Below are 24,686 nucleotides of genomic sequence, written 5' to 3'. Positions count from 1 at the left end.
ATACGGTACGCTAAATGATACCATTGAAACATAGTACTCATCCTGCAAAAAAACAGCCCGAAAGATATGTCGATATGTCAACCCGAAAAATGTATGATTTTTTTTAAAAGTGGGAATAATTAATAAAACTGCAGAATCTGAGCTGGACACAAAAGCATCAATGACCCTCGGTCATGAAAGTGTTAAGGAACAATACAGAAGATTCTGGATCCTGAGAAAAATAGGGACAGCTCACTCCAAGATATTGATAAGTCAAGTACACCACCTTGTATGCTCCTCGGAGAATTGTCATTTTATCTGTTCATCTTTTGAGGGAAGTTATAAATACACATAGGTTAGCCTGCCTTCCCTTCTAGACTCAGTCATGTTGACACACTGCGGCTTAAACCTTATTGGAGAAGTAGGAGCCGTCTCCTAGCTACCAGGCACTCATGTCACGATCACACTGTGCCAGGCTTGCCATGTTATATTACATACAAAGAACAGTGATTATGAACACAAGTGTGCCTGTGGAGTAACTCAGATGTCAGATGTTAACTAGACGGGTGACAAGAAGATTTCTAGCACGGCCGCCTAACAAAATTGTGACAGAGCTAATTACTAACATCTCCGCTTATCCTACATGAATTATACGTCTTGCATAACTTCAATGGGAAATAAAATGGAATAGAGGATTGAAAAAAACTGCCTGGCATTTCAATCTGTTGTTTCCATTTTCCCATTGGCCACAAGGGTTAACAAGTCAGACAATGAACATCATGTCGCATTTATGACCTATGTTATAAGGCATCTGTTTGAATGTCTATTTCCTGTATGTTTTCTGCTCACAAGAACCAAGCATCCCGGTATTGACAGCATGTTTCCCAATGATTACACTTCCAACATTGTTTCTTCGCTGTCATGGCTGACGGTAATTTTCACCTGCTCCCACCATCAGGTATTGGGTAAGTGATCAATCCGCCGATCACTTAATAAGAAGCCACTACAAAACTGTTAAAACACCGTCTGTAGTGCAGTGGCCAGGTTTGGTATTGCAACTCTTTCCCATTGAGTGGGAGAGAGCTGCAGTATAAGGGGCTACTGCACTACGGATGGTGTTCCAGTTGTTTGTGGCAGCTTCTCATCAACTGATCGGTGGGGGTCTCAAGCGGCAGACCACTGGGGATCTATTCTGAAGATAGGTCACCAATAGTTTTTCTACTGGAAAACCCCCTTACTTCGGTGACAAACAAGCATATTAGGGCTTATAAACATGGACATGCTTCTGTCTCGTTATGCGGCCATGATAATCACAGCCACATAATGGGTCAAAACAAAGCCATTGATTGATTTGCATTTCAGTGGTTTAATTTTCACTATGGGGATTCTCACCAGTTAATTGTACGGATGAGAAAAGATAGGACATGCCTTATCTTTCCCGCATGTAGTACTGACTACGTGCAGGAAAGACAGGGTAGGTACTATATTCCTGCTGTCCTTTTTAAACTCCAGTGCTATGGGGTGGAGTTTGATCGGCCTGAGGACAAAAAAAGCCCTGTTCATGTGCAACTATGCTCCATAGTGGTGAGCGTCTACTGCTCTTATGGTGTCCATAATATGGATGTAATACAGAAGAGTGTCCTGGACTGACGGCAGGTATCCTCACCTGAACTCCTTACACTCTGATCATTGGGAGGACCATTATATATGCTGGGATAATGTCTATGGACTGGTGAGCAATACTGCAGAGCTATCACTAATTCAGCAGGTCATGTTTAGTAAAACTGATGTAATGTGATATCTATACTTTTAACACGTCGATGCAAGTAATGTCACTTGACATAGTCTAGAGGACATAAATACATTGATATCTCAAGGCAGGAATCTTATAATGATGTGCCCTATGATAACTGTTCAATCAACAGTCATTCACATGACGTCTATAAACCCCGAATCACCCATTAACATGCATGTTAATTTGCATGTTTGGCACTGCTGAGCATGTGTGTTATATCTGTGCAATGTGTTTATGTATGCATTGTCCATATATACGTGTGTGTACAGCATTATTAGCTACACAGGGAAGAATTTACTAAAGACTGGCGATTATCAAAAAACGTAAAAAGCGTTGTGCAGGATGATGAGACGCATGCCTCCTTATAAATTTGGCACATCTTTCAGGTTGTCTGAGTGCCATAAATCAAATGACACCCCCTATCAGCTGGCATAGATTTGTGTTAGAATTTATACCAGTTCCAGATATCACTGTAAACTGGTCAGGCAGCAGAGGCTCCACCTCTTTAGTTAAGCCCAGCCTACTTTTTAGAAACGTCAAAAGCAGAAAAGTGCAAAATGTCTCAAATTTTTGCACAAATGCCACATGTGCCAAAATCTGTGATTTTTTTACGCCATGATAGTGGCATAAAGTGATTAATAAATTCTTCCATGGTTGGTGGAAGAAATTTAAAGCCAGATTGCTTTTCATTTCCCTTAATCCAAATTGCGATCGCAAGTAACATTAACAGCCCCTTGTTTTACTGACCTTTCTCACTACGCTTGGGTAATGGCCAAGTGTGAATTACATGTTACGCTTCTAATATAAAAAGACAATCTTTCAAATGATTGAAAGATTGACAGTTTTAGTGATTATCCATTAACACTTTATTAGCTTCATTTGCGTGTAAAAGGGCCTCAAGGAGCTCTTTGCAGAGCAGAGCATGTGGGCTGGGCTCTTCACACAGCTCCATTGTTCTCACAGGAGCTGTCTGCAGAATACAAAGTAATCTCTGATTCCTGTGGAGAACAGTGTGTGGTCCTTGTTATCTACTCTCTGGCTGAACTATGGATTTTAAGCTCACCTTAAAATCGTCATTCAGCTGAGGAGTAAATGATGGCAGCGTTTACACGTAAATATCACTCATATGCCATTGTTTGAACGAATTTTGAGCGATAATCGTGTAAATGGGCCTTATTTCAGTTCTTTCAGCAGTTCAGAAGCAGAAAAGGGGCTGATAGGATAGCATCACTTGTTCAACACATTTCCAGAATAGAAACTCCCTTGGTGCTGGTCAGTGTCATTTATATAAGGTACAGATATTGTATATTCCTACTTTGAGGAGGCATCTAGTATTTATGCAGACTCATCTACCAAATCACTGTTCTTCGAGCGTATTGTAAATGTCCAGTTTACTAGGGGGAGTCCTTTCATTATTCCGGTTTGCACAGAGATCACATTGCTGACACCTAGAACACAACTGGTTACATCTCCATATCTGCATATTCCACGTGACATGACTTTATGTCAAGCAATATGATACCTATAGATTGGTGAATCAGCAGTGTCTCTATGCCTGTGGGGATTTCAAAGCATATTTGTCTCATTATATATTGATCTATCAATGATCTTTTTCTCTGTGTTCAGCATAATAATGCACAGCATTTATGTATCACTGACTTTTATCAAGTAAAAGTCATAGGGTTCGTTCAAAGGGGCAGATGCAGAATTGTAGTCTACGTGACCAAAAATCGTATATTCCCTGTGTATTTCATGTCTTCTGTGTGTTTTTGCATGTATATCTTCCTTATTTGCATAAATAACCCAGAAGAACTTGCATGGGATTATAAGTCTCCTCGCTCACCGTCTAGGTGTCTCCACACCCATTTTGGGTGCTCTCCTTGGAGAGAGACTATGCCCCACCCAACTCACTCACCTCCTAGGTGTCTCCACACACCTTGTGGGTACTCTCCTTAAGGAGACAAAACACTCCTCCTGACCCACATCACAGGCCTCTCACCATCTAAGCCAGAAACCTACTGTGCACTGATTAGGGGTAAACACCCAGAAACAGCTGTCTGCATATGGTTTGCTGGCTTGGTTTCCTATTCCCAATCAGTATTAAGACTTGTTAAAGAGTCTAATTGATTTGAAGGAATGCTGCCGTCCAATAGGTAGTGCTGCAGAAGTATTGTTCCATCTTTCTTATTAGCATAAATTACCCAGAGGAGCTTGCTTGGCATTATAGGTCTCCTCACTCACCTTCTAGGTGTCTCCACATCCCTTTTGGGTGGGTACTGGTGTATTTTGTCTCCACCACAAAAAATGGGTGGAGACCTGGGATTGTGCTGTGGGAGGTATAGGGTACGTTTACAGCTGCTGATTGGCTGGGCTGTGCGATACCCTCCTGTCTCAGCTTCAAGCGTCTTCCCTGCTGGCCTCCCTGCAATGGGCCTTGGTGTAATTGTGTGGGCACCAGCCTCCCTGCAATATGGCATGCTGTCACTGCGCCGCAGAAGGCGGCCCTGCTTTCTGTCTTAGCGCAGTTGCCAGAGAGGAGACTGACAGCGGGTGGCAGCCGGGAGCACAGAGCGCTGGGCGAGAGTGAGGGGGGAGCGTGGGTGCCTCAAAAGGAGACTGATAGCGGCGGCCAGAAAGGACACTAACAGCTCAGCTGGAAGCACGGAGGGTAGGACAGCATCGGGTAGAGTCAGGGAGTGCAGCTCCATCACATGGCATGGCGCTGGGGACACAGTGACAGCAGGGCAGTGAGCGGAGCATGGCAGAGGGTGGAGGTGGAGGACCACAGTGACAGTGGAGATGCAAGCAGAGACACCAGGGCAGAGGGAGCCGATAGACAGCCCATGGCAGCTAACAGTCACAGCGGCCCAGGGAGCACAGGCAGCGGGTTCAGCATGGGAGACTCACAGGAGCAGCGGGGCGATGCTGGGTCAGCATGGCAAATGGGAGGCATGACACTGACAGCAGCATTTTCAGCAGGGGAGATGGGAGTGCTGTTGTGGGCGTCAACAAGCCCTCTCCTACAACTCAACCAGGCCAACCCATGTATCCACCCATTCTTCCCGTGGAGACAAGATACACCAGTACCTTTTGGGTGCTCTCCTTGGGGAGAGACTATGCCCTTCCCAACCCACTCACCTCCTAGGTGTCTCCACACACCTTTTGGCTGCTCTCCTTAAGAAGAAACGTCACCTCTCCGGCCCCCTAAATTGCGTGTATAAATACACAGAGTATTTATGCACACAACAAAAACACAGAAGGACCCATTATTTAAATGTGCAAATGCACAGTGAATGAGAAGGTTTCCTGCATAATTACACAGGTACATTGACTTCAGGGGCCTATTTCAGAAAGTAATACACGCCAAAATAGGTCATGCCATGTATTTTTTTACGCGACGGAAAGTCTCATGTAAAATACACTCATATGAATTCCAATATAAATCAATTAGATTTCAACCCAGCGTATTACACCGCACAAATATGCCTGCGTGAACGAGGCTTTAAAATCATTTTTTTTTTTCTTAGACTTCATATGTACTTTCTATGCTACTTTATATAAGGAATATATAATGACAATTCATAGGAAAAAAAGCACAAATAAAAATATAATTGTAGCCCAACACTCAGGAAGGCAGAAATCTGTTCCCTGGATTTAATCGAGAAAATGAAGGCTCTTATCTGGAGGATTACCGTGTAAAAACACACTGGCTCATAGATTGGCAGCGGGCTTGTGTGTTTGCCCACACATTCGCTGGAGTAAGCTGATTGGTGAGTCAAAGAGCTTTTCAGCTGTTCCGGGGAAAACCATATATTACTGTAAAAATAAGTTAACCCCTGCATGCCCTGGTTGCTATCACAGAAACATACAACAAGGTCCATTAGGGCATGCCATAGTTTGACTACTGTTACCATAAAAAACCCTTCCTACAGTATATTAATGTCTAAATCTTCTTTCTTCCATATGTAATTAATATCCTCTTTGTCCTTTATATATGCATACGAGACTACTGCTAGGGGATTCCATACATCAATGTTTCCCAACTCCAGTCCTCAGAGACCCCCAACAGGTCATGTTTTTAGGATATCCTATAGTATGAACACCTATGGCAATGTCTGAGGTGCCGACAATAATTAGATACACATACACATTAGATAGCTGAGCATTCAGCTGTTCATTGTCTTACCTGACATCTCATAAACATGATTGCTTGGAAGAGTTTGCATATGTTCTGAATGGAGAGTGGGGAGAAACATATAAAAGAATCAAGGTAATAAGGATCAGGCAGTCGAAATCCAACTGTCTGATTCTTATCTCCCCTTAGATATTAAGTCACACATTCTTATCTTCATATACATTAAACCACACATGTCAAGCAAGATGACCTAGCAGGGCAGCAACCCTGAAACTGCTATAAGGGCCCTATTACTACTGGGGCCACTGTGGGGGACACTCTTATCACTGGGGCCACTGACGGGGACACTCTTACCACTGGGGCCACTGTGGGGGCCACTGGGGCCACTGTGGGGGACACTCATCCTTGGGGCCACTGTGGGGGACACTCATCACTGGGGCCACTGTGGGGGACACTCTTACCACTGGGGCCACTGTGGGGGACACTCATCCTTGGGGCCACTGTGGGGGACACTCATCACTGGGGCCATTGTGGGGGACACTCATCACTGGGGCCACTGTGGAGGACACTCTTACCACTGGGGCCACTGTGGAGGACACTCATCACTGGGGCCACTGTGGGGAACACTGATCACTGGGGCCACTGTGGGGGACACTCATCACTGGGGCCACTGTGGGGGACACTCATCACTGGGGCCACTGTGGGGGACACTCATCCTTGGGGCCACTGTGGGGGACACTCATCCTTGGGGCCACTGTGGGGGACACTCATCCTTGGGGCCACTGTGGGGGACACTCATCACTGGGGCCACTGTGGGGGACACTCATCACTGGGGCCACTGTGGAGGACACTCTTACCACTGGGGCCACTGTGGAGGACACTCATCACTGGGGCCACTGTGGGGAACACTGATCACTGGGGCCACTGTGGGGGACACTCATCACTGGGGCCACTGTGGGGGACACTCTTACCACTGGGGCCACTGTGGAGGACACTCTTACCACTGGGGCCACTGTGGAGGACACTCTTACCACTGGGGCCACTGTGGAGGACACTCTTACCACTGGGGCCACTGTGGAGGACTCTCTTACCACTGGGGCCACTATTACTCTAAAAATGGATTTGCAGGTGAAAGGAAACTAATATATTACAGAGGAAGTTTGAGAAGTTGAAATGTTAAGTGAAAAAGTAGCAAATGAATCTTAATGTTTATGTCATAAGCTTATACAATTAGGATGAGAAACAAATTTCACTGTTATTTAATAATAACATTTGATAAAACTGACATGGAAAAAAGATCAGAAATATTAATTGATCGTAACCTTCAAGAAAGGTTAACCTTCAGCTGAGCATCATGGCCCGATCAAACATTGGCCGGGTTCTCACTCCAAGCACCCCTGATGATCCATCTGATATTGGTGACCTATTCTAAGGATAATTCATCAATAATTGAATCTCAGCTAACCTCTTTAATGATAGCTCTATGGTGCTGCAGGGGCTTCAATAGTGCAGGGAAAGGGCAGCACAAGGGCCAATCCTCTGCTTGTTATAACAAGCACAGATCGATAGATAGCGGGTCAATCGGTTCTTGTTACAGACATCCACATGCAGCAGAGAATTGGCAGTCCCCATACAGGTAGCATTCATCGGTAGCATATCGTTCTGTTTATATGGGGAGATGTCAGTCAATGTGCAATCATTGTTATGACTGAATAAAAGACTCAATCAGCCGACATATTCAGACAGGTCGGTGTTTGGGCAAATGAAAGCTCATACCTGATCATAGACCTGTGTAAAAGGGCTTTGAGGTTCACAAGATAGGGCAATTCACTCACATTCATTTTAGCTACCAGAAAGTGTTCCATTCACTATCAATGCGACTACAAAAGTAGCTAAGCAGCACCTGCTCAGCCAGGGCTCCCTTCATGCTGATGTCACTGCAGGGGAAGAAGGGACCCCCACAGTGACAGGCAGAACGGGACATGGGAGTGCCATTCTAGAGATTGGTGGGGGTTTCAGCAGTGAGCCCCCCACTGATCAGCAAGTTATCCCTTATCCATAAGATAGGTACAACCCTTTTAAAGAAATACCGAGGAATGCTCATTCCTCCTCTATTTCAAATAAAACACAGAATATGAACTACAAAGTAGTTGCTTGCTGGTACAGAACACCAGAACTCCACAGATAGCTGGACATACAGCACATCGCCTGCCAAGATAAGATAAAATGCTTCTGGGAATAGATATGTGAAATCATCGTCAATTGCTATAGGCGACTACAATACCCAGAGAGGTTATCAAAATTGGGCTTATTAACAGATGAGGGGCAACCTAATGACTATGTATAGATATATCAGGGGACAATACAGAGATCTCTCCCATCATCTGTTTATACCCAGGACTGTAACAAGGGGGCATCCTCTATGTCTAGAGGAGAGAAGGTTTCAACACAGACATAGAAGGGGGTTCTTCACTGTAAGTGCAGCGAGACCATGGAACTCTCTGCCTGAGGACGTGGTGATGGAGCACTCACTAGAAGAGTTCAAGAGGGGCCTGGATGCCTTTCTTGAGCGCTACAATATTACAAGTTATAGTCATTAATTACTTCAGAAGGGGGGTTCATCAAGGAATTATTCTGATTGCCAAACATGAAATTGGGAAGGAATTTTATTCTCTTAAATGAAGAAAATTTGCTTTTACCTCATTGGGGTTTTTGCCTTTCTCTGGATCAACATTGTGGGCCGGGGCGTAACTAAAGGCTCAGGTGCAAAAGTCCAGTTGGGCCCCTTCCCTCCTCCATCTGCATCCATGGGGGTAATAGGCTGAACTGTATGGACATATGTCTTTTTTCAGCCTAACATATTATGTTATATATCTACCTCTAGAGCTGATCCTTCTCGACATTGACATAGCATACAAAATACTAAAAAAGAAATCAGCATTACTTTATCTACTAAAAACTGTAAAACCGTTAATCCTGAAATATTGGCAGAATTCAGGCATAGCTGCTACCAAAGAGTGTTACAGGGCTTGTCTAGTTATGAACTATTGATGGCCAATTCGCAAAGCAAAATAAAATAAGAGAAAAAATGTTCCTTTAACCTTTAAAGATTTTCTCTAAGATTACCACGAAGTTCTCCCTACAATGTCTTGACATTTTAAATAATAAGTGACTATGTGGATAACACACTGAAGGAAGGTTGGCCCGCTAAGCTGTAATAAAGGTAAACTATGTTTTCTATTACTGAAATCATTACAATTTGGCTAGAACATGCCCACATGACATGACACATTTTTAATTAAGTACTTGGAAAATACTAAAATCTCATTACAGAATAAGAACCGTGCCAGAGAGATCCTACTTATGTCATCAGAATGGATAGCTTGTTTAGTATTTCCAATTTATATGCATAAACGTGAAGCAAAAGAGCCATAAAAAGTAACATTTCATAGCAAAATATATTATTATTCATAATCGTAATAACTACTAATGTTCATGCAAACATTAACGGGTTTGCAGAAGGGTTTTGCCTAAAAGAGGCAGAGCTCCTTTCCAACGTTTAACACGGCCCATAGGCTTGACTCCTCGTTTAGGGGCTTTGGTACAGTATCAAACATCTTATTGCCAGTCAATAATTAGAGCCCCCATAGACAATGGCAGTCAGTCGTCCGAACCCGCAGATAATGGCTAGTTTGGATGAAACTCATGAGTATAGAGCCGCTCAACTTCCCCTGATACATAATGTTGGGGAAAAGAAGGATTGGATAGAATTTCAATGTCTGATCCTTTTGTTCCCCAGAAGATAAGCCGGCACCAGAGGTGCCCGGCTGCAGCTTACCTCCCTAAATACACGAATGCTCAGCAAGCTGAAAAATCATGTGTATAGGGGAGCCAGGAAAACAGCTGAATAGCGGACAGTTCTGAAGGTGTATGGGCAGCTTTCGTCAGTTCACTAGTTGTCTGCAGGATCTAATGTAGATTTCCAACCAGTGAAAAGACTAAAACTTCTTCAGTTTTGAAATGTCTATAGTTTTCATTATTACCGTAATATACTCCATTATTACCGTATTTTGTGGACTATAGGACGCACCCCAGGTTTAGACAACACGAAACAGGAAAAAATATTTCATACTCATTTAAACATCTCTGGGGGTCTAACAAAGTGGAGGGGCTACTGTCATTCATTTTGGTGTTCCAGTATAGAAAAGGGGGTTAGCAGTGAACAGTCACCTCCTATTAAATCTTGCGTATCTATTCAAACAATGGCACAAGCACAAACGCTCACATTATACACATACACAGTAGTCCTGCATGCATATTGTACATGTGCACAACACACACAGCTCTGCAACATACACACATAGCTCTGCAGCATTCACTTATGCACACAGTTCTGCTACATATACACAGCTTATACAGCTCTGCTACATGCATGCACACAGCTCACACAGCTCTGCTACATGCATACACACATCTGCAGCTGATATGTTAAACACTAATTTTATTAACACTACAAGTGTAGTAATACATGACCCCCTCTAGCTGCTTCCTGGTCACTTGTTATGACATCATCTACAGTCCTGCTGCTACTGCAAGATCTTTGATCTTTACTATTGTCTGCTCCCTTGTACAGAGGAGGATTGGCACTGCACCCAGGGGGGTGATATGTGAGTGGATCCCCTCCAGCAGGGAAAGGGAGGATGCTGCAGCCATGATATGTATGCCTCCAGAGTTCTTTGGATGATCGATCAGTGCACTGTTGGATCATTAAGGCAGCGGTCAGGGCTCTCTGGATCTATCAGACCCCCCTGCCTCTGGATGATAAGGCGCAGGTGCTTTTCAGCAAGATTTTTTAGGCCAGCTTCACATGACTGTGTCAGATTCCATGTGCAGGATCCCAAGGCGGATTCTGGCTACAAAGCTGACCACTGACCCAGCGTACCCTATGGTTTCTGCATTGCATACGACTGTAGCGGCTCACCATCGGTCATGCACACTGCAGTTTTTTTTTCAATATTTGTATTTCCCATGCCATCACTTGGCTATGACACGGGTACTGACGGCCCATACGCAGTGTTAATTGCATATGGACTGCGGGTCGGACAGCTTCCATTAACTTGAATGGAGGCCATCTGCGTGGAGTCCACAGCAAAATATAGAATGCCGCGATTTTTCCTCTGCTCGCGGAATACACAATTTGTAAAACCAAAGTACATGCCTTTCAATGTGTGCGAATCCTCTTTGCGGACGCCGATCACAGATTCAGCAATAGGAATCTGGTAATGTGAAGCCGGTCTAATAGTCAGAAAACTACGGCAAGTTATACTTGTGTAAGAATTTCATAAAGAAGATTCTGTTTTACACTGCCGCAATTTTTCCTCCGCGAATGGAAATCGCAATTGGTTTCTGCTTGTGTGTAGAAAGCAGCCGGTCTCTACAGGAAGTAATGGGCAGTATTTGCTGCGGACTCACGTTGCAGACACCAAATGTGGATTTCTCAGCAAATATCCGCCCGTCTCAGGGTGCCTTACGCAGGACGATTATCCACTAGTGAGTGGCTTCTCGCTCAGTATAAACAGGCAGCCATTCATCTTGGAATGACTGCCTGTTCTCAATGAATGGCATTGGGCAGCCGGAAGAGATCTCCAGCCACTCTGCCTCCAGTACCTGAACGACTGTTATTCTGAGCCGCATGGACTGTTAATATGCAATGGATCCAATCTGAATGCATAGTTCTAAAAAAAATTATAATCCGAAAAGGCCACACTACTGTAGCCCATATAGAAGGGATGGATTATTATATACATACAATTCCCAAGCACGGGTTTGTGTAAACATGCTATACAGTCCTATGGTTCAGGAACTTGTAGTGCTCATCAATGTGTTCTTCTGCTTTGTCATAAATCTACTGGAGTGCTGGAAGAGGTTTTACATAATTAATGATAGAATGGAAGGACTAGAAGGTATATTTAGTAACTATTTACATATGTGAATATTTATCACACTGCGGTCACCATATTCCATTATATACACGAACGGAGAAAGAAGGCTTCTGATTACACAAGCGTTACGCCTCCGTTTTTTGCGATCTGATTCGCCATCGTGTTGTCGGGTAACCTCCTTTCAGTTGATAAATAAGCTATGGACAATCAATATAATTCTTACTTTTATTATGGGAAGTAACTTCTGTCGGTTATATAAGTACGAACAAACTTTGTATCAGCAATGACACCACATAATAAACAATCCAGCCTCCATGCAGCCATTTCTTATCATATCTTGCGCTTGGAAAGATGGGTGACAACCTTAAGGCCCCTTTCACACGGGCAACAAGATCGCGCAATGGAACAGCGCTACAAATCGCATGTATGTGATTCCCATGCTTTCCTGTGGGTTCCTTCACATTAGGGACGTTTGTAGGCTGCTACATTGTGAGAAAAAAAATTGCTGCATGTTCTATACAGCTGGCGTTTGCAGCCCATGTTTCCCTATGGAGCCTTCCTTTGTGTTGCATCACATGAAAAGTGGTTTTGATATGGTGCGGTGCAACTTTTGCAGTAGGAAGTCCTACCGCTTGAGCCCTAAAATAAACCCTAGCTACATTTAAAAAAAAACAAAAAAAAACCTAACAGGTGCTGTCTGCTCCCCCGCACTTCTCCTCTACAGCTCAGGCACTTGTTTGGAGTCTTCAGCCAGCGCTTCCTGGTCAGGGGTTTCAAAAACCTTGAATGAACCAATCACAGCCATCGCATTTTTGAAACCCCTATACAGGAAGCGCTGGCTGAAAACTACCAACACATGCTGGAGCTGCGGAGGAGAAGAGCTGTGGAGCAGACAACGCCTGTTAGGTAATATATTGTTTTTTTTAAGCAGATAGGGTTTATTTTTAGGGTAGGGCTTATATTTCAAGCTCCCCCCCCAAAAAAAAACCTGGCAAAAGAGCGCTACAAAGTCACACGACTTGGTAGCACCACAAAACTGCGATATTGCCGCAGGAAAATGTACAGAACACAGCTGCGATATCACTACAATTTTCTCATGGCGATATCGCTGTTTCCGGTGTGAGAAAGGCCTTAAGGCTGCTATATATGTCACAGAAGTTGTCACCAAGTTTTCTAGATAATTGAAATCATACTTAAGATAATGATTCATGACTAAGCAGATTAAATAGGCCAACCAGGAAGAAAAACACTTCTTTCAAAAGATGCTCGCCATACTGGAAAAAAATAAAAGAAGCCATATTATCCTCCCCAGCAACCCTGCTGATCTTCACTTTGCTGCAGAGAGCCAGTGATGACGTCATCAACACCAGGAACATTTGACTGCTGTAATCAATCACTGACTCACTTTGGTTAGTGATTAAAATCATGGAAAAAAGGAATAAATAGCAAAAAACAATCACAGAGAGTGGCCTTGGACCTCATGTCCACGGGCACGCACGATACCCCTGCCCGCAGCCTTGGACATTTTCTCACCTGCCCGGATGCGATGCAGGTCTTCTCCATCCTGGCCGTATCTTCTTTTCTTCTGTATTGCGGAGTGTGCAGGCGTGACGGTGGCGTGCCACACGCATTGCATTTTTTTTCTTCGAATCTCCTGCTTTCCAGCTGATCCACAGCATGTCCGCAGTGTCAGCTGCAGGTGTGCCACGGATCGGACGGCTTCCATTAACTTTAATGAAAGCAGTCTGTGTGGGAATCCGCAGAAAATGGAGCATGCTGCGGTTTTTATCCTGTGCGTGCGATCCACAAGGCAGGATAAAAGGACATCCTGCTGATGCCTAATGATTGTCTATGGGCATAGTGAACTGCGGATCATCCCTTGAATCATTGACTAGAGAGATAGCTGATGAGAAAGCAACTACATTAGGAGCTGTATTTATTGATATTACTGGTTGCAAATATGTATAAATGTAACAGAAAATGAAGTCTCAAAACAGGAAGCAGCAACCTTGAACTCAAGTATGCAGGCAGCGTATGCATACAAATAAGCAATCATGCAATTAAATAAGTGCACACAATAGATGGATGTTGGCCAAACCTGCCGATTTATGCAAGTGAAACCAACCATCCACCATGTTTCCCCCAAGATAAGACCTACCCCAAAAAAAAGCTCTACCCTGATTTTTTGGGATTTTCCGTGAGGCTTGAAATATAAGCCCTACCCCAAAAATAAGCCCTAGCTGCATTACATACAAAAAAAAACCAGTAACCAGGAAGTGATCCTCCCTGGGCGGCCAAGTACAGCAGGACGGGCATCAAAACTCTGGAGAGCAGCGGGAAGAGCCGGACTGAGCCGGCTGGGTAAGTAAAATAAGACCTCCACTGAAAATAAGACCTAGTGCCTCTTTGAGGGCAAAAATTGATATAAGACAGGTCAATTAATATAAGACAGATGTCAGGGAAAGAAGTATCGGTATTATTAAACCTTGACGCCACCGGAAGCTAGGGGTTTGACAGGAGGAACGCCCCTCTCACACCCCCCAGCTCCCGATAGGGTGAAGGCACAAAGGTCCTAGCAGCACAGTGTGGACAGATTTGTGCCAGTGCTGCAGCCTTATCCTATGGGGTAATATACTTCTTAGCCTTACATTATTACCTGTAAATGCTGCCATGGTACCGCTGTAACATGCCAGCATTTACATGTCATAATGTATGGCTAAGAACTATAGTAACCCTCAGCATAAGGCTGCAGCACTGGAAGAAATTTATGCAGACGCTGCAGCATCTCTGGTCTGTCCCGCCCGGCATTTCAGCCAAGCTTGTTATGTGGCAAGCCGCTCACCTTTCCATCATTGCCACCGCCTCACTGCTCAGTCTTGGGGGACGGCTGTCAGTTCCGTTGCACCGGGCGCATCAGTGGTCCCTGACGGACGGTCGCAGGAAAGCACAGTAACTTCGGTTTTGCCTCCCTGCTGCCGACAGTGCACACCGCTTCTACACTGAGGGGGCTTCCACCTGCTGGCTGCACGCCACCACTGGCGGGGAAGGTACTTGGTGTTGGGGGTGTGTGTCTGCAGCGGCGCCAGCTGCATGGCTTATCTATAAATGTTTTGTGGCCTTGCAGGACCTGCCGGTGAAGACCCTGTTCAATCAATCTTGACTCCACCAGGAATTCCTGGTGGTGTCAAGATACAATAATACCAGAAGTATCAGACAGTTTGATTTCAACATGCCAAATTCTTTTGTTCGCAAGGGAGATAAACCATCACCTAGTTTACTCTTCTCTTCTTGTTTACTCCCCTCTCCTCATTCAGAACATGTGCTCAGCTGAGCATGCATGTGGAGGGGGGTCAGGAGGAATAGCTGTCGGCCAAATGAGTTGATTGACAGGTCTCCCTATATATTCTTTTGCAGAGAATGCTGTCAATCAGCTCCCATGAGCAGGGGAAGTCGGCTTTCTTCATATGTCTTGCCCACACTTGTAGAGCTTTTTAAAGAAATCAGCCAACACTATGAAATGTAACTGTGTTACCCCTCCTACACTGCCCTCAGATATGGGTGCCCTATGTAAGTTCAACAACCACATAACCTAAGAAATACTAGAAAAGTGATAGTCAAACTGACATATACTGCAGTCCTTAAAGGGGTTGACAGGGACTTGTGATGATCCACTGATCAGCTGATTCCCGACACCGCTGTCAGTATGGACAACATAAGAAGCAAATCGCATCATCTATACTGCAGCATCCTAGTTTGGTAGTATAGTTGCAGCTCAAACTGAATTCAATGGGAGATGCGCCTGTAGTAGCAAATCGAGTCGCTGCAATATGGACTGCACAATCTGCTTCTATCCATACTGACTGTTATCAGCGGATCTGGGGGATGCTCGTCGATCAACTATTGATGACCTATCATAAGGAAAGGTCATCAATAGAAAAAAATCCCTTAAGTCCCAGACAATCTCTTTAACTTTAGCAAAGGGCTGCACATCACATTCAGCAAGGCCTGAGTGAAGAGGACGCACACATGTATAGCTTTCTTACATGGTTGCATTTGTGGCAGAGTTTCTTCATGTACAGGGCAGCCCAAAAATTGTATGCACCAACATGAGAAATATCCGCCTAAAGGGAGGGAGGGATTTGTATAGCACCAACTTATTCTGCAGCACTTTCAGGTAATTTATTTATTACCCCCCACCAAGCTGGGGGCTCATTTTACCGACCTTACAAGGACGGAAGGCTAAGTCAACCTTGAGCCGGCTACCATGCTATCATGCAGGGATTGAACTCACAACCTTCAGGTCGTGAGCAAGAGTTTAGGACTGCATATAGCTTCCTTAACACTCTGCACCACACGTACTTTATTACTAGATTTATATTGACATCAAAGGATAGTTGTAAGTTATGTTTGACTTCTGCAATCACATTAGGTGCTCCTGGTGGTCACCCTTAGCATCCAGGTACAAACAACATTGGTTACAGTGTCTACAGAGATTGTCAAGCAGGCCTCATCCATTTTATTTGACTCTCCTGATGGCTGCATGGTGGCTTTAGTAATCGTGAGACTACTGACCTCTTTAGGGCGCCTCCACACTAGCAATAAAATAGAGCGATTTCCACGCAATTTGAGAATCAGTGACAACGCAGAATTATAAAACCCATGCTTTTCAATGGTTTCCTTCACATTTGCGATGTTTTCACTGATCCAATGTTGCAAGAAAAAAAATCCCGGCATGCCCCATCTTTCTGGTTTTGCATTTTTTTTCCTCCCATGTTTCCCTATGCAGCCTCCTTTTTATCGCATCGCAAAGCACGAACTTGTGATTTTCATGCGATGTGATGAGATTTTAACATTAGAAAGTCCTATTGATTTTCACTTTAAAAAATCGCTGCAAAATCTCATTGAATGGCTGTGATTGGTGCATCGAGTGCTGGCTCTGATTGGTTCTCCAGTGCTGCAGCTCAGCCAATCAGAGCTAGTGTTTCCTGGAGGCGGGGATTTTGAAGCCCTGATCAGAAAGAGCTGGGTGAAAGCTACAAGCAAGTCTGCCGGAGCCGCAGAGAAGACATGCGGCGGAGCTGGACAGCGCCTCTTAGGTGATGTATTGTGGTTTTTTTTTTGCAGTTGGGGATATTTTAGGGGACACCGAAGGACTTCCTACTGTAAAAGTTGCATTGCACCGCACAAAAAACGCGTTTTCGTGCAATGCAACACATAGGAAGGCTCCAAAGGGAAACATGGGTTACTGAACAGCGCAAATTACGGCAATATTCAGTATGCTGTGTTTTTTTTTCTCACAATGTAGCAGCCGACAAAACAACACTAATGTGCAGGAACCCATTGGAAAGCATTGGCTTCACATACATGCGATTTGTAGCGCTGTCGCATCGCAAAATAAAATCATACGATTTTGGTGCCCGTGTGAAACCGGCCTTAGAGATAAAAAAAAATGCTACATATTGCCACCATAATTTGGGTTTAAACAAGGACATAGATAACCGTTGCTGAAGTCTGTATACATTTTGGGCCACTATGTAGATTTGTATGGAGGGACTGCAGCATGTTCGTTTAACAGGAAGTTCTTCCATATTTTATAGTTGGGCAGATCATTTGCCTGTAGAACGCAGATGCAGCATTTGAGCTTGTTATCCCCTGGGCCCAGTATATATATATACCCAAATTAAATAAAAACTGAAAGCTTCTTAATCTGACAGTCCAAACGTTAATAACCAAGTAACTCGCACACCATCTGTAGATGAGAACAACCTGCTAGTCCCTGTGATGAGCATCTGGGGATCTGGAGTGGATCAGCGCACAAGTAGGTCTGTGAAGATGCCCGCAGAATATGACACGTAGTGCACCGTATGACAGTCATGCCCGACTAACGGGAGTCCCAGCACCCTTTACAGCAGCTCCACGAGTGCATCTTTCTTTAAAATGACAACGCAGTCACCTACATTTTATTTGACAGAAGGGAAGGTAATTGTAAGGGGATACAGATATGTATAGCGCTAATGATCGCTTCATATTACTACAGTCTAGTGGGGACATCCTGAAAGCTCAGTCAGGAGAGGCAATGTGCTAAAAAACTACTTAGTTAATAAGATGGTTTCTCCAGAAATAAGAGCTTGTCAGGTTTTAGTAGATAAAGTTTAAAGTATTTTTTAAAGTAAAAAAAAAATTCTGGGCAGGAAATAGAGTAAAATAAAAACTAAGCAATGCCCCCTCCGGTTCAGTGCGCCCCCAGATTCCCATCACTTCCCACTCCCGGAACCTGCAGCAATCGTGTTATTCATTGCCGCAGTCAATCACTGGCTTCAGGGGTAATACCGCCATCTACAGCACATACCCACTGAAGCAGTCATGTGAACAGTGGGCAGCACAGGACCACTACAGCAGCGGCCGTGGCGGCTTTGCGGGCTGGAGTAGAGAGTATTACTTAGTTTTGATTCTAGCCCATTCCCAGCACAGTTTTTTGTTTTTTACACTCAGAAAACACCTTTAAGCTGGATTCAGACAAACGTCTTTACACGGCTATTTAGCCGCAGTTTTACGTTGGCCGGAAATTGCGACCATCTGAAGCATTGGCATCTAATGTATTCCCTCAGATGAGCGATTTTTAGCCGCGTAAACACATTGCACTGGAAAAGATAGCACATACGTGACCAAAATTATATGCTGCCGGAAAAGATAGGCCTTGCTCTATCTTTCAACCGATATACGCTGGCGACTCCCATAGACTCCTATGGAAGCTGGAAAAATAGGGAGGAAGAGGCAGTCTAGCAGCGTCCAATGCAGGAAAAAGCTTACAGGTGCCTCCATTTAGGCATTAGAAGTCATTTCGAGGATTTATGCCGAGCGAGGGATTTCGTGGGTTGCGGCGTATTTTTTCACTTATACGTCGCACCCGGCCATGTGAATGCATGAGAAAATGATAATTAAGTTCAGGACTTGATCGCGTCTTTTCTGCATTCATGTGTCGGCGGGCGACTGTAAAAACGCATATGCTTGTGTGAAGGAGCCCTTAGCACAATCACTACCAAAGGCGAGGTTACTGATGTACAATGGGGCACATCCATCACTGTAAGCACTACCACGTTCTGGCATAATTGCTCTTAAGAAATGCAGCTCCTGCAGGACTGCACATTTATCAAGCTTGCTGCCATTTTTTTCTAATACCTTGATTATTTTTAGTGGTTGTTGGGAAACGGGAACGGCTTGCAAGTCAACATTCTTTCCAAAAGTCCCTGTGCGCAGAAGGCTGCTGCTTGCTTTTCAAGCATTACTGGTTCATTATTCCATTTTTGCTGTAAGGGAAGTAGACAGTACAAGCTTCCTGGTAAGGGCTTAAACACATGTGTGTTCTACCGCAACTTTTTTTGTCTACAAAATGCAGACAACAGAACCCATCTTGTGTGTGTTTGCGCACTTTGGAGCCCCATAGAGGTCTATGGGAGGTGCACAAACACGCGCAAATGCGATCACCGCACCATGTTAGGCTATTTAGCCATTTAAATCAGAGCAGGCTGATTTCCCTGCCCGTGTGAACAAGCCATGCCTGCGCAAATATGCTCAGTCTTATATTCATTTTTGCCCCAAAAGAGGCACAGAGTCTTATGTTCGTGGGATGTCTTATGATACTTATCTAGCAGGTGCCGTCCGGGTCCCTCTCGCTGTTCTCCACAGTTCTGGCAGATGTCCAGGCAGTTCTCAGCATCAAAAGAACATCGCTTGCTGATAATGGGATTGAAAACCCCGCCTCCAACAAGCGATTGGTCTGATTGGTTCTCGAGTGCTGCGGCTCAGCTAATTACTGTGGCGCTCAATGAACCAATCACAGCCATTCAATGCGATTATCAGCGTTCGTCTGCTTAAATCCTATGCCTGTGGTGGGCTTGTGCTTAATACACAGCAGCCAATGGGAACAAATAGAACTGTAATTTACAAGTTAGGGCTGACTTACACGGACGTATGTGCAAAAAAACACATGGTAGCACAATATATTTGTGCTGTGATTGAGTCGTTTTTGCACAAATTACTGTACTTTTTACACGGGCAGGGCGATTTCACATGGGCGCGGTACATAGCCACACCCGATTTAGAAGCCTATTTAGCCTAATTAGTTCCAGATACATTCTTTTGTTTGTGAAATCGCGCAGGTATTGGGTGCGCATTTGAGCAACCCCCATAGACCTCTATGAAGGAACCCTTTGAAATCACTAGGTTCTATTCTCTGTGTAGTAACGTCCGTGTGAGTCCGTCCTCAGGGAGAGGCCAGCAACCCAACCCTCTAGTACAGGAGAAAGTATTTCACAATACTGCAGACTGCAAAAAAAAGAAATCAAGCTAAAGTATTCCCTACTAAACATCTAACACTGAAAGATACAATTGTAGGTAATCACTACGCTCGGTGCTGACGAGGTCGTTCCAAAGACCAGACACACATCCGCTTCATGAACCTGAAGATTCTCATATGATATCTTTATTATCTAACTCATTCCCTCTAATTTCATGCTGCAGTTCTCCCTCCGAATAGCAGCAGAGTCTCAGGCATCCGTATCCCATCCACAGATAGAGGACCGGGGCTTCAACAATATACTGATGGTAGTTTTAAAAGCCCCCTGCTGTCCGTACTACTTGTAAAGAGAGTGATTTCCATAAAGGTGCTTTTAGACGGAATGATCATAGTTAAAAAAAAATCATTCCAATGAGCGAAAGTAAACGATAATTGCTCAGTCTAATACCCACTGATATCCGATAATCGCTCACTTTTTGTTCTTCATTCATTTCATTCAGCCATAACAATCATCGTTGGCTCATTCCCTTATCGTTCTGGTTAAACAGCGCTCATTCAGTCCCTCTCATTCACTTATACAGCGAATGTGAAAGAGTGAACAGTTGTGAACACCTTCTTGTTTGAACGAGCAACAATGTATCTATGTATAAACAGAGTGAACGACCGACCGATGACGTCACTGTCTCGTTCAAACGATAAAGGAGCTCGTTTAAAAGGACCCTAAGAGAAGCACAAATGGACCTTGCAGTTTTTGGACCCATTACCATGAGATAACCTCTGTACACCACCACAATGGATTTGAAACAAGCGTAGCCTTGGCTTTAATTCAATCTGCATCTAATATGTCTGCACCCAACTGTATATTAGACAATTGGCAATTACATTTTTCCATATTTGCTCGTAAATCTCATTTACAAACTGCATTTATAAAATGTTTTTTTTTTTTCTGGGTTCTATGTCTTTCCCAACCTGCAGCAATCTTTATAATACGTCACGTCTTTCTAGCAGTTTGTTTCTTATGGACTTCAAAAGTCATTTCTTTTAGAACTGCATCTTTTAAAGAAATGCTGTTTTTCGTAGCAAAGGCCGCTGGATGTAGTCACTAGTACTGTATAACCATGAAGCTTCACATAAGTGCTGCTTTCGCTCTTCCACAAGTCAGTGTGAAAATAAATTGTAAACTTCATCCTAACTTTGGGTAAACACTTCCGCAGACTAATAATGCCGTATAAACAAAACAAACCCAAAAAATAACAATCAGTGTTCAAAATACCCTATACTGCATTAAGCCAATGTGTCCAAATAGGCATGAAATACTGAAACCGAGAAAGTATAATAATAGTAATAAACAATCCACTTATATAATATGCAGATTACAGGCATTGGGGCAGCCTGAAGTGCTCTGCATGCATGCATTACTTGCAGCGCACCTGATAGTCCAGGAAGCCATTATTAAAGTCTGCATAGATACAGCAAACCTTTAACTAATAATGCTTCCCATGCCCTATGTAGGTGACGTGTAATGTGCCTTGGCCTGGGAATGCCTGCCTGTAAAATGCAATCAACTTACCGTTATAATTTACAATAATGATAGCGAGCATGTAATCCTTCCCCAACATCGTTTCTGTTCCAGGGATTCAATCACAACAGGCTGAGGATGTCTGACCTCCACAATAGCCCAAATGTAATGTTCAAGATCAAGCAGGAAAGTGAGATGTCATGTGTGTGCTCCTTCCCCGATCAGCCAGCCAGCAGCGCAGAAGGATCAGCACCCATCTGTGTGTTTGTGACATGCAGAGTGTACTGGACGGAGGAGAAGCTGGCATGTAAGGAAGGCTGGGAGGAGGCAGCGCTGAGTGGTTGTTGCATTGTAGGAGGAGCTGTCCGGTGCTGATGAATGATGCTCCTGTACAGTAGGACACATTCTACTTCTTCTACATGTACACTCAAGCACTGCACTCCCCTGTAGGGTGGAAAGGAGAAGCTATGTACAGTGGCTTCGTCATGCAGTCCACAGTAGACGGATTATCTCACATATAAGAAGTTATAAGGGATTTAGTCTTATAGAATTCTAGAATTCGTGCAGGGAATGATGCTCCCCTACGTAATGGAATGGGGACGTCCTTTAATGGGAAATGTGCTATATTTAGCAGCCTCAAGTCTCACCTGCATGAACCCCAGGGCTAGCAACACTAGGGAGCTGACTGCCGGAATGAATGTGGAATAGCACTAAGGTTTCTACGCTGGAGGATATGTGACAAATTCATTTATAGAAAGGCAGATGGTGAAGGTAGCAAAATATTTCGCCAGTCTCTTTGCACCATGTACAAACCATCTAGAATCTGAAATTTGGTTGGACTGGGGAGGGAGGGGGGCATACTACCTTTCAGGAGTTCTGCTCCAGATTCACAGGTTTCTGGGCTGTTCTCAGATGTCTATATCAATTCCCTGCCAACTCGGTGCACCATCTGCACTTGTGACGCAGTCTAAGACGCTACATGTTGCTGTGATGGTCCAGCGCTACTCGAGTAGGCAGCACAGGCTGATCAGAAAGCAGTATGTAGTGTCTCATAGTTACATAGTATGTTAGGCTGAATGAAGACAATGTTCATGTAGTTCAGGCCTGTTTACACCCTCCCCCCTATCCTTGTTGGTCCAGAGGAAGGCAAAAAAAACAATGAGGGACAAGCCAATTTAGCCCATTTGGGGGAAAAAAAATCCTTCCGACTCCATAATGGCAGTCAGAATAATCCCTGGATCAATGTTTGAAAGTTCCTACCTGACTTCAAGACCCGCTGGTTATTTAATGTCTATATCCTATATTATCCTAGCGCTCTAGAAAGGCATCGAGTCCTCTCTTAAACTCCTCTATTGAGTTTGCAATCACCACGTCCTCAGGCAGAGAGTTTCACAGTCTCACTGCTCTTACGGTAAAGAACCACCTTCTGTATTGGTGATGAAACCTGCTTTCCTCTAGACGTAGCGGATGCCCTCTTGTTACCGACGTAGTCCTGGGTATAAGCAGATCATGGGAGAGATCCTTGTATCATGCCCTAATCTATTTATACATGGTTATTTGGTCGTCCCTTAACCGTCTTTTTTCCAGGGTAAATAATCCCAATTTTGATGCCTCTCTGGGTATTCCAGTCCTCCCATTCTGTTCATTAATTTAGTTGCCCCTCTTTGAACCCCCTCAAGCACTGCAACATCCTTTCTGAGCACCAGTGACCAGAACTGTACGCAGTATTCCATGTGGGGCCTGACTAGTGCCTTATATAGCGGGAGGATAATGTTCTTGTCCCTCGCCCCTATACCTCGTTTAATGCACCCCAAGACTTTATTAGCTTTTGCAGCAGCTGACTGGCATTAGTTACTCCAGTTCAGTCTACAATCCACTAGTACCCCCAGGTCTTTTTCCATATCGCTTTTCCCTAGCAGTACCCAGTTTAGTGTATATTGGTGACATCTGTTTCTCCTGCCCATGTGCATAACCTTACATTTATCAATATTGGACTTTATTTGCCATTTTTCTACCCAAGCACCCAGCTTATCTAAGTCCTTTTGTAGCCGTACATTGTCCTCCGTTGTATTAATTATCTTTACTGTGCAGTCCGTCTATCAGATCATTCATAAATATATTAAACAGAATGGGACCTAATACTGAACCCTGTGGCACCCCACTAGTAACGGTGGTCCAATCAGAGTACGAACCAAGTCTCAGACTACCAATGCACCACCAATACACAGTTGGCATCAAGTAGTCTGCGACTGGGGTGCCTACCAGGTTACTGATGCACCCCCAGGATAGTGACAGGAGGGAGAGGTAATATTACTCCTCCCTCCAATCTTGGGACTAGTTTTGTCTCTGGAAGGTCATTCTAAGCTTAATATCCCACAAATGTAGACAACACAGAGGAGCTCCAAACACCCAAGATATGCATACAGTGGAATGGTCTACTTGTCCCTGTGCTTGAGACAATACTTTGCTTGGAAATCAACCCTGTTCTCCTCTGCAGTCGTGAGGACTAGTGTGAGGACCCTACGCACCGAATGACTCTTTATAAACTAGTTTCCTGGACCCAGTGTGTATGACATTAAAAACCTTTTCATATTACTCTCAGCGAGACCTATTTGTTATACAGCCGTGCGCTCCGTGCAGGGTATGCAGAACACAGCTGGACCGCTGTGTTCTTCATACCCTGGCTGTGTACAGCTGAAACAATAGTATTAGCTTTTAGGGTTTTTTTGAGCGAGAATCATTGTGTTTAAATCACACTTCACCCTGGGGCACTCTTAAAGGGCCACTGCACCCAAATAAAACATTCCCCTGCCAATTACAGTATACACCTGTCTATATCAGGCAACCTCCCCTGTGAAAGTTACTTGGGAATTTTGGTTTATTTGGCCTTCTCAAGGATCACTTACAAGTTTATTATTTTTGGGGTGAAGTAAGAGGAGGAAACATGGCTGAAGTAGAAGGAGAACAGCAGCAGCAGCACCACCAACAGCAGTACCTTGAGGGCACAGGGTGGTCTTTGA

General features: G+C 44.2%; 1 protein-coding gene across 1 annotated transcript in view; it reads right to left on the bottom strand.

Moving 5' to 3' along the window:
* Window positions 1-21,930, bottom strand: part of APBB3 (amyloid beta precursor protein binding family B member 3) — a 74,700-nt gene extending 52,770 nt beyond the window's left edge. The window contains exon 1 of the mRNA XM_066590689.1: window positions 21,718-21,930. Within this exon, the coding sequence (XP_066446786.1) occupies window positions 21,718-21,766 (49 nt within the window). The 5' untranslated portion in view covers window positions 21,767-21,930. The remainder of the gene's footprint in view (window positions 1-21,717) is intronic.
* Window positions 21,931-24,686: the final 2,756 nt, after the last annotated feature.

This window comes from Eleutherodactylus coqui, chromosome 2, assembly GCF_035609145.1.
Source record: "Eleutherodactylus coqui strain aEleCoq1 chromosome 2, aEleCoq1.hap1, whole genome shotgun sequence".
NCBI lineage: Eukaryota > Metazoa > Chordata > Amphibia > Anura > Eleutherodactylidae > Eleutherodactylus > Eleutherodactylus coqui.
This window is presented reverse-complemented; position numbering and strand designations above follow the sequence as displayed.